This window comes from Hyperolius riggenbachi, chromosome 3, assembly GCF_040937935.1.
Source record: "Hyperolius riggenbachi isolate aHypRig1 chromosome 3, aHypRig1.pri, whole genome shotgun sequence".
NCBI lineage: Eukaryota > Metazoa > Chordata > Amphibia > Anura > Hyperoliidae > Hyperolius > Hyperolius riggenbachi.
The window spans coordinates 17674260-17685440 of record NC_090648.1 but is presented as its reverse complement, the minus strand read 5'-3'; the positions used below and the strand labels follow the sequence as shown (position 1 = coordinate 17685440).

The window sequence follows — 11181 nt, the reverse complement described above, 5'->3', positions numbered from 1 at the left end:
CCAGCCATCACACACTGATTGCTATTAGACTAAGAGGGCCACAGGGCCCACAACCTCCCCAACACCTTAATATCTAGTTATCTGGCTTGCAGTCACTGCCATGTATCCCCTTTTCTTATTTATTTCTGCTTCAAACACAATTAGGAATGACAGCTGAATGAATTCTGCGCCCCCTCCTACACTGCGCCCTGAGGCTGGAGCCTCTCCAGCCTATGCCTCGGCCCGGCCCTGCTGAGGAGCATACCACTGAAATCTGTACTGTGTTTTTGGGCGGTTTTGTTTTTTTTCTGACTTGGAGGCCATTTTCCAGTCATCTGATATCTCTAGCTCATTATGGGCAGTGTTTACATCCAGTGATATGTCTGCAGTTACCTGTGTATAAAAGTGAACATTTTCCCTTGTTAGTATATCAGATAATCTGTGTAATGTGCATGAAATACTGGCCACGTCTAGATCCCGTCCATCATGGAGATGTTTATCGTGGCCCTCTGTGTCCTCATTATCTCCTTCCTCAGTTCCACATAAACCATCTTTGACTGATGTCTGTACGATAGTCAATGCATCAGTCATGTTACACAGCATCTCGATCTGTTGAATCTTCTTGGACAGATCATCCTTCTCTACTTCCAGCTGCCGGATCACTTCATCATAGGGTAATACCATCCATTCTGTCTGTCTGGAAATGTCAGTCAGGACTCTCCTCTCCAGGTCTTCCAGACATCTCCTTAGGTCTCTGAACAGGGCAGTGAGTCTCTCTGTTTCACTGGCTGCTTTTTCTAGGGTTTTCCTCCTGCGTAAATCCAGGTTCTGAATCCTTTTTTCAGTGTTCTCTTTCTTCGACATCACTTCCTGGAGAACACTTCTCAGTTTACACTTCATCTTCTTAGAGGCCTCATTCAGTGTATCCACCTGGTGTCCCCGATGTTCTCCAGCCAAACTGCAGGACACACAGATGCAAGAAGCATCATCAACGCAGTAATACTCTAGAAGTTTATCCTTATGGATGGAGCATTTTCTGTTCTCACAAGAAGTGGTGGGGTCACATGTTCTGGAGACCTTTTGTGGACACTCAGTGATTCTCACACAGAGAAACCTCACACAGCAGACAGCATTTCACAGCAGGCACAGGAGCGTGAATACAGTGACTGCAGAAGACCTGAGACTCCTCCTGACCTGGCTGAGTAGATAGGAAGTTCTCAACGATGTTACACAGTGTTATGTTCCTCTGCAGTGGCGGACGCTTCTGAAACTTCCCTCTGCATTTAGGACAGGAATATCCTCCAGACCACTCCTGTGTGTCCAGAACACGATCAATACAGCCCCGGCAGAAGTTGTGTCCACATCTCAGGGTCACAGGATCTGTATAAATGCTCAGACAGATCGAGCACTCCAGCTCCTCTCTCAGACCAGCAGATGCCATGGCTGACAGCAGCAAAATGGAATAAAAATGACACTGCGTACAACTGAAAATAAAAAAAATGTAGTTGAGCGTGTTTGGTTTTTCATTACAAGGGGTGGGTCTGCTTTTACAGAATTTTTGCCTCTCAGGTGAAGAATGGAAGGACACATACAGCACAACAAGTTTCACCAATCGTGTCAGAAATCAAAAAAGCAAACAGAAGTTCTAGAAATCATAAAATGCTACCTTAACATAGATATTCATCTACAGTTAGGGCAGATAAGTGATAGAAGACAATCAACCAAGGCTCCACCACCAACCTTACAGTATATCCTACAAATCTTCACTTACCCCCAGCAGAGCATTCTAGACTATCCTGAGGAAAGTTGTTAAGCCTAAAACGTCACGGTCACGCCAGTTTTGCTGGGAATAAGTGAACATTTGTATGTAAAAAGTTTGGTGGTTGAGTTGTAGTTCATTGTCTCCTTTTGGATTGTTTGGGGTGTGGTGGTTCCCTATCTTCAGTGGCTCTCCTATCGCTGGAGGCCTGCAGGATCTCCTCCATCAATGCAAACAAGTAATATCTATTAGTAGTCGATGTATCTGGTGAGCGACTCTCCATATACAAACTCCTAAACCAGAAAATAAAACAACAAACAGAAATTTAGGAGCGCCAATAAAGTGTAATTTTTTTAGACACTGGGAAAGGAGTACCAAGAATGCAACTTACGAAGGAAAATCAAAAACCTGTGGAGAATACCGTCTACTCGCTGATAAATTTGCATTCTTCTTTCAAAGTGGTCAGTCGCTCTAGAATCAAAACAAACCAAAAAAAAAAATCACAGGGGATGGCCCCTAACTAGGGGATAGTCACTATCAGGGCCGGGCTGAGGCAGAGAAGAGAGAGGCTCCAGCCTCAGGCGCAGTGTAGGAGGGGGCGCAGGGCGGGGCCGAGGCAGAGGTGAGAGAGGCTCCAGCCTCAGGGCGCAGTGTAGGAGGGGGCGCACAACTCACTCAGCTATCATTCCCCTATTGTGTTTGAAGCAGAGAGAAATAAGAAAAGGGGATACATGGCAGTGACTGCAAGCCAGATAACTAGAGATTAAGGTGTTGGGGGCCCTGGGGCGCCTCTTAGTCTAATAGCAATCAGTGTGTGACGGCTGGGGTGGGAGGGATGGGGAGGGGCCTCTTAGTCTAATAGCAATCAGTGTGTGACGGCTGGGGTGGGAGGAATGGAGGAGGGGCCTCTTAGTCTAATAGCAACCAGTGTGTGAGGGCTGGGGTGGGAGGGATGGAGGGGCGCACTTTGGTGTCTCAGCTTTGGGTGCAGGAGGACTTTGTCCCAGCTCGGGTCACTATAATATTTAGGAGGAGGCGCCCCAGGGTGCATATGGCTCTTGTAAGCTGACTGAAATGGTAATGAGCCAAAATTTCACATATGCGTAATTTTGCATAGTAAATTGCAATTATGATGGGAAATTATAATTCGCTTTTTTTCCGGCAAACTCTTAATTAATTTAGTAGTAATTTGTAATGTTTTAACTTTCAATCATAACTGCATGAAAAATTGTACGTAATTACGAATTAGCTGTTACAAAAATAATCAGCTACCATGAAAATAATTAGAGTTAGGAAAATGATGTATATACTCATAATTACATGTAATTTAGTGCAATTTTTTGCAATGACAATTTTGCTATTACAATCGTAATTACGAAAATTACCTGAAATTACGCATAAGTGAAATTTAACCACTTAAAGAGAACCCGAGGTGGGTTCTAAGAATGCTAACAGCACACAGAGGCTGGGTCTGCATATCCTGCCCAGCCTCTGTTGCTATCCCGATCCCCCCTAAGCCCCCCCCCCCCCCACGCTCTGCCTCCATAAATTATCCAGCCGTGCTGTCGACATGCAGCGTGTCGCAGCCGGCTGTTTACTTCTCTAAGTGTCAGTCTTGCCGCTCCCCCGCCTCCTCCATAGCTCTGGTCCCCGCCCGTGTCCCTTCCCTCCCCGCTGAGGGAAGGGACTCAGGCGGGGACTGGAGCTATGGAGGAGGCGGGGGAGCGGCAAGACTAACACTTACAGAAGTAAACAGCCGGATGCGACACGCTGTGTCCTGTTACCATCAGTCCTGTGTCATGCCAACAGTAAAGCATCCTGACCTGAGACCATTCATGGGTGGGGTTGCTTCTCATCCAAGGGAGTGGGCTCACTCACAATTTTGCCAAAAAAAAGAATGGTACCAAAACACCCTACAACAGCAACTTCTTCCAACAATCCAACAACAGTTTGGTGAAGAACATTGCATTTTCCACCACGATGGAGCACTGTGTCATAAGGCAAAAGTGATACCTAAGTGGCTTGGGGACCAAAACGTTAACATTTTGGGTCCATGGCCTGGAAACTCCCCAGATCTTAATCCCATTGAGAACTTGTGGTCATTCCTCAAAAGTCAGGTGGACAAACAAAAACCAACTAATTCTTTCTGCGAAACTCAAAGAAGTGATTATGAAAGAATGGGTTGCTGTCAGTCAGGATTTGGCCCAGAAGTGGATTGAGAGCATGCCCAGTCAAATTGCCGAGGTCCTGAAAAAGAAGGGCCAACATTGCAAATACTGACTGCATAAATCAAATGTAATTGTCAATAAAAACCTTTGAAACATATGAAGTGCTTATACTTATATTTCAGTGCATCACATAAACTACTGAAACAAAGATCTAAAAGCAGTTTAGCAGCAAACTTTGTGAAAACTAATATTTTTGACAGTCTCAAAACTTTTGGCCAGGACTGTAGTGTCTGTCCTGTGACCTGGTTATTACCTGCACTGAATACATGTCTTCTTGCTAATCCTGGCTTGTATGATTACTTCACTGCTGGGGGAGGTGGAGATGAGAACTCCCACACATTTGGAGGTAGGACCTGTGGAATCTGGGAGTCCCCTTTAAAATTAAGAGGACCCACAGATATCCACCTCCTCCCTGGTAAGTAGGAAGATCATTTTTGACCCCTTAGTATCTATAAGAAGAGGTTAAAAGTAAGACTATTTTAAATTATACCAAACAAAAATAAATATTTATTTAAAATAATGATCAAAGATCTTTTTTTCATGTTTCTTTCTCTATACTTTTATATTCTCTTCTTCACCTTTCTTTTTCTGTATACTGGCTTCCCGTAACATTATTGTAAGGCTTGACAGGTTATGTCCCCAATCAGTCTCTATGCCTCAATCTATTACCGCGGCTCTGAGCCGGCCCGTGTCTTCACCTATAGACAAGACCCCGCGTGCACAGGACACGTTATTTGTCTCCTAAATACGGTTACCTCCAGGTCTTAAGCAAGGCACACAGACTGATGTAAAGAGGAATAACCTGTTAGAGTCCTATTGAGGTTCAATAGCTCATCAGTATCACACAGGGTTATTACCATGGTTCAGAAGGATGAGGCAATCAGCATTTTTTGTCAGTAATGGCAGAGATAGCGAGTGCAGATTCTCCCAGTATCAGGAGAGGAATCAAGCAATCCACAGGCAAGGTTCAGGCAAAGGGTAAACTGGATATGAGATAATTCAGGCAAGTCTTCATGCAAAGTTATTCAACAGGTAATGGATGATCCAGGTTATGAGATAGTTCATGCAAGTCTACATGCAGTGTTATGCAACAGGTAATAGATGATGTCAAGTTATGACACAGTTCCAATTAGTCTGCATGCAAAGTTATTCGACAGATAACGGATGCTCCAGGCAGTATGTGATATAGTCTATATGCAAGTTGTTCAAATGACTGACAGGAATAGTTGGAGTATACTTATCGTTCACTTCAAGTAGCATGCAAGACGTATCCAGTAACAGGCAATGGTCGGTCCAGGTGGCAGACAAGAATATCCAGTCACTAGCAGAGGTCAGTCCAGGCGACAGGCAAGGGTATCCAGTAACTAGCAGAGGTCAGCCCAGGCGACAGGCAAGGGTATCCAGTAACTAGCAGAGGTCAGTCCAGGCGACAGGCAAGGGTATCCAGTAACTAGCAGAGGTCAGTCCAGGCGGCAGGCAAGAGTGTCCAGTAACAGGCAAGGTCGGTCCAGGCAGCAGACAAGGATTTCCAGGAATTAAGCAGAGGTTAATCACAACAAACAAGGGATAGTCAAATACAAGCCAAGGTCAATATCCAGCGAATCTTTAACAAGTGAGTGCGCACCCAGCAACTAGCCAAAGTTATGCTTATCACGGGTGATGACTGGGAGCATGCTGCAGATTTAAATACAACTCATCATTCAATCAGTGGCCGGCCACACTCTGCACATCCAATCACACAGCAAGGCCCTGCCTAGGTGTCAGTTGTAAGGCCAGCTGACACCGCTCTGTCAGCTGACAGGAGTCAGCTGACTATTGTTTACCTTTGCAGAGGGCGTACTGGAAACGCTCCCTCCGCCTATCAGAATGCGCGGGCTGTGAGCCAGTAACAGCGTCATCAGCGGGGAACAAGCGCTGAGACCCGGAAACGGAGGATTCCGCCCGAGTCTCGGCGGAGTTTTCAGCAGACAAGGGCAGAATCCTCAAAATTATTAGCCAGGGTTTCCTCTTGGTCTTTGCAACCATGCTGCATGGCGATCAGGCGACCTGCGACTTCCACTTTCCACATTTTTGCTATAGATGTCGGGAACAGAGCGTGATCGGGAGAATCGCTGAGGCAGGCAATTGCAATTCGGGAAAAAACTAATTGTGCTAGTGGAAAATGAGCACTGAGATTTACATGTTATCGCGGTGCTCTTTGTGATCGACAAAATGTCTGCGATGTGCTTTTTGAAGCGGATAGCAGCTGGTGGAAAAGGGCCCTGACCGCTGCAATACCTTCCTGCTGAGAAATTCCATTGATCAGTAAACAGATGGCAAATTCAAAGATGCTTTTGCTGGAGTTTCTAGAGAATGGAGCTCTGGCATCTTTAAATGTCCTGCTGGGGTATTTCTTCCCACTGACACAAGCAGGAGGCGGGGATACACCCCTCCACCGTGGCATAGACACTGGGCCTTTGCAGGGATGGAGAAAAATTCTGCTCCCCTTTTGCATAGTCTCTCCCATGCCATAGGCCATGCAGGCTGGTATTGTTCAGCCCATGGAGCCACACGCTGGGCAGCTCAGCTATTCTGGCAGTACCAGCCTGTCCCTCAATTCCATGAAGAGGATTTGGGGGCAGAGCTATGTTTTTGTTTTGTTTTTTTTCTAGCAAACAGTGTAAAAAGCAAATATCTCTTAAAGGAAACATCCAAGCTTCTCTCCCCTCCGGTGCAAGATGCACACTGCGCCTGCGCGAGCAGCTCTCAGAGTTGCACTGACATCATTCGGACTGTACTGCGCAGGCGCAGTAGTTCTGCACCTGCGCAGTGCAGCTCAGACGACGTCAATGCAACTCCGAGAGCCGCACGCTGGAGCGCAGAAATATGCTGGAGGGGACCGGGAGCCACCGGAGCTGCGGCGGGGGCACAGGACGGTTGCAAGGGGCTGGAGGAAGCACGAGGTAAGTAGATTTTTTATTTTAAATTTCCCTGGACCTTCCCTTTAAAAGTAAACAGGCCATAAAAGATCTACCTGACCTCATAATTCAAATGTATCCTGTCCTGTGAACACGTTGGCCCTTATTTCAGGACTATGGAGTGGCTAATAAAATCATCCAAATATATATATATATATATATATATATATATATATATATATATATATATATATATATATATATATATATACCCAATACATTTCAAATTGGTTTCTTGAACATGACAATGAGTTCACTGTACTAAAATGGCCCCCACAGTCACCAGATCTCAACCCAATAGAGCATCTTTGGGATGTGATGGAACGGGAGCTTTGTGCCCTGGATGTTGATCCCACAAATCTCCATCCACTGCAAGATGCTATCCTATCAATTTGGGCCAACATTTCTAAAGAATGCTTTCAGCACCTTGTTGAATCAATGCCACATAGAATTAAGGCAGTTCTGAAGGCGAAAGAGGGTCAAACACTATATTAGTATGCTGTTCCTAATAATCCTTTAGGTGAGTGTATATATATATAGAATAGTAAAGGGATACACTTTAAAACAAACTTTGTCACACCTCTAACCATGCCCCCACCACACCTCTAACCACGCCCCACCACAACTCTTGCCATGCATATCACAAAGAATTTGGAATAAAAAGATATAGTTTTATCATTCACACCACACTGGTCCTTTATATCGTCATTAGTTTTCCTTAATTTTAACATTTGAAAGTAAGAAATATATAAAGATATTTGATATATGCATTGTTATATGCATATATCAAATGTATATACAGTATATATATATATATATATATATATATATATATATATATATATATATATATATATATATATATATATATACATTTTTCTCCTGAAAAATGTGTTTAATTCACTTAAAGCTTTATACCCATTGTTCAGGAGAAAAATGCATACATTTACATAGATCTGTACATCAGTCCTGAAAGAAGGACAAATGAGGCGGACAGAGGGACAGAAGTATCTGGTTCCCAAAGAGGGGCAGTTGGGAGGTATGAAATTAATTGTAAAAAGACACGCACACCAAGCCAAATGAGAGGCAGCCTCTCAACCGTACTGCTACAGTTGCTTCCTTTCCCCCACTCTACACCCACTGAGAAAGGAGTTATCTCGAAACGCCGACCTCTGGGTAAAAAAGTTGAGGGTGCCAGCACCTGTTTGTTGAATTTTGTAGCGCTCATTATCAGCCTGGAGCACATTTTTTTAATACTTGCTATAGGGAACTTGGTTCTTTTATGGACTTTCTCTGGATAGATTATGCACTTATATTTGAACTGCCTGAATAATTGCATTTTTACTGGACTACGTCCTTATGAGTTTATGCTGCTGTACAAAGTGCCCTTCCAGTTATTGTGCATTGTATGATATGTTGTAACTTATATCTGCATGTCTTTTTGTACATATTTTCATATTGGTACTGTAGGCTAAGACCAATATACACAATGCTATTATGTGTGTGTTCTAATTTTGAATATATTTTCTTGAGCATTCAATTGGCTTGGTGTGCATGTCTTTTTACAATTAATTTGGTCTTTGATTTCTGACACAGCACCCCGACATCATTAAGCGTATATATTGCTATTTTTGTATTATAGGTGTGCAATACCTAATCTACTTTTGTGCAGTTTGGAGCTATGCCCACATCTCAGGGTTACAGGATCTGTATTAGGCCTCATTCACATCATGCCGCGTTTCCGTGCGTATTTGGAAGCGTGTATGATGTGCAACACGCAAGAACGGCAGAAGTGCATAGACAGCCCTTCTGCCATTCACATCATGGGCGCTGCGCAGAAGTAGATGTGCTATGATGCGCTTGCGTACTGCTGCATGCGTTCTGTCCATAAGCCCAGCACTGGCCCATTCACTGTAATGAATGGGTCCAGCAGCGCGTAGTGGCACAGATGGTGTGCGATCGGACGCGTTGCGCACGGTTATCTGCACATCATGATGTGACCGAGGCCTACATGTTCAGACTGACAGAACACTCTGGCTCTCCTGATAGAGCAGCAGACGCCATCACAAGCAGCAGATCAGTGCTATAGCAGAGAAACTGTGAGAAAATAAACCGATAAAGAATGTAGTTAGTTGGTCTTGTTTTGCGTTACTTCAAGACGTAGACCTATTATTGGAAATTTTGCTGATTTTTGTTTTGTTTGTTTTTTGCTCCCAGGTGCAGCACGGGTAAAAAAAAATGCAGAAAAACTGGTTCTAGCAGAAGCTTACATGACAGAAATCTAAAAGGCAACCGGCCATTCCACCATGATACCTTATGAGGTCATCTACAATTCCAGCCAATAGCGAAGATCTCCAGTCTGTAATCAGCATACAGTACAGCCCCGAGGCCGGGAATGTCCTAACACACCCAGTCCTTCGGGTCTAATGACTGAGTGTGCTGACGTTATCACAGAGGGGACATCATACTTTACACATATGCTTTGGGTGAGGCCGGTTTTATACTCTTCTGTCCTCAGCCCAACTTTCTTGCTGCTCCTTATCCAGTGGTGGCTTTAGCTTTAGACTTTTTTGAGGGGTGAGGGGCATAAAATGGTTAGCTGGTGTGGCTCATGGCCCCATTACAGAAAAAAAATATATACCCAGCAATATTCTATTATAATATGTCAAGTGTACTCAACAGATACTGCCTGCCATCCAGTTATTTGAATATAACTTGCTACGTTCAGCAAAGGCCATTTAAAGAAGTATTTAAAGCGGATCTGAACTCAGAACTTCCTCTCTGCACTGAAATATATGCAACAGCATACTAACCTTTAAAGAAAAAACATTTCTTTGTTACAGCTGATAGAAATCTTGCAATAAATCTGCAGTGTGTCTACTTCCTGCATTCATGGAAGCAGACATATTGTGAACATCCTGTGCTTTCAAATGAACGTATCTGCTGTAGCAGTCAGGTGACACAGGGTAGAGATCAAATTACAACTTGAAAATGTCTTGATAGCCTGCCCTTATAGTATGGACAGTGTAATGGTTAAAGGCTCTGCCTCTGACACAGGAGACCAGGGTTCAAATCTTGTCTCTTCCTGTTTAGTCAGCCAGCACCTATTCAGTAAGGCATTCTGGGCAAGACTCCTTAACACTGCTACTCCCTATAGAGTGCTCAAGTGCCTTGAGTCTGCCAGGAGAAAAGCACTATATAAATACTGGAGTTATTATTATTAACAATAATAACTGTGGCCACCCTTAGTCCCCCCTCTGTCATGTGGGAGTTCTTTGCCCCCTTTACAGACACAAAACATTTATATTGCACTTTTCTCCTGGCGGGCTCAAAGCACCAAAGCTGCAGTCACTAGGGGCACTCAGTAGGCAGTAGCAGTGTGAGGGCTGGAAACCACTAGCAAAATCACTAACACAGGACATGCAGCATCTTGTTAGCATTTGCGCTTCAATGTAAAGTATATAATCACTGGCGTAATCGCTCATCAAAACTTGCACGGAGCGATTTTGCTAGCGTTTTAAAGTTAATGTACACTGTAGCAAAATTAAAAACAATTGAAAGGACCAAACAGACTTTAAAACGCTAATCGCTACACAACCGCTGGCGAATTGAATACACTTTCTAAAATCGCTCCCTAAAACGCTCATAAAATCGCTTACAACTGCTCATACAAAACGCTAGCGATTGCGATTAGCGATAGCGTTTTGTAGTGGGTTCCAGGCCTCAGGGAGTCTCTCCCAAGGACTCCTTACAGAATGGGTGCTGGCTTACTGAACAGGAACTGCCAAGATCCGATCCGTGGTCTTGTAACGATAAGCGTCAGCGCACAGAGAGAATCTGATTATTGGTGATCTGCAGTATCCCCAACAATCCAGATATATACCCGATTATTGATGTCCTGAAGAATCACCAATAATACGAGTATGACTAACCTCTGGACACCTAAAACAGTGCTAACAAATAATGACAATGTCAAAACACGAGATCATGGAAATGTCCACCACACAGCGATTCCTCAAAGGTGTGGTTACCTCTGAATGGGAACCCCGTATGTGAGATCCTCTAAAAGACTAGAAGAGGAGTCTCAGCCTCTAGCAGTAACAATCTGCTAGGGCAAGCATCTCAGAGATAGCCCACCAGTGGGAGACATTCCACTGGAGGGAGAAAGGTCAGACAAGCAGAGGTTCGGCAACAGAGAGGCAGCAGCAGTACAGGAACGGAAGACTGATTCAGAGTCGGTAAACAGGCAGGGTCGGCA

The 11181-nt window shown here is 44.2% G+C and overlaps 1 protein-coding gene across 1 annotated transcript; it reads right to left on the bottom strand.

Moving 5' to 3' along the window:
* Window positions 1-210: 210 nt before the first annotated feature.
* Window positions 211-1420, bottom strand: LOC137561838 (E3 ubiquitin-protein ligase TRIM11-like). Its single transcript, XM_068273193.1, has 2 exons — window positions 1157-1420; window positions 211-1056 (listed from the first exon to the last, which is right to left on the bottom strand). Exons 1-2 carry the CDS (start codon window positions 1418-1420, stop codon window positions 211-213), a joined length of 1110 nt encoding a protein of 369 aa, XP_068129294.1.
* Window positions 1421-11181: the final 9761 nt, after the last annotated feature.

What these genes read in the sequence shown, in the direction of transcription:
- LOC137561838 (XM_068273193.1), bottom strand. Translation starts at nt 1,420, where the DNA reads ATGGCATCTGCTGGTCTGAGAGAGGAGCTGGAGTGCTCGATCTGTCTG. An exon ending in CAGGTCAGGAGGAGTCTCAG is followed by an intron (nt 1,057 to 1,156) that starts GTCTTCTGCAGT and finishes TGTCCACAAAAG; the next exon opens with GTCTCCAGAACATGTGACCC.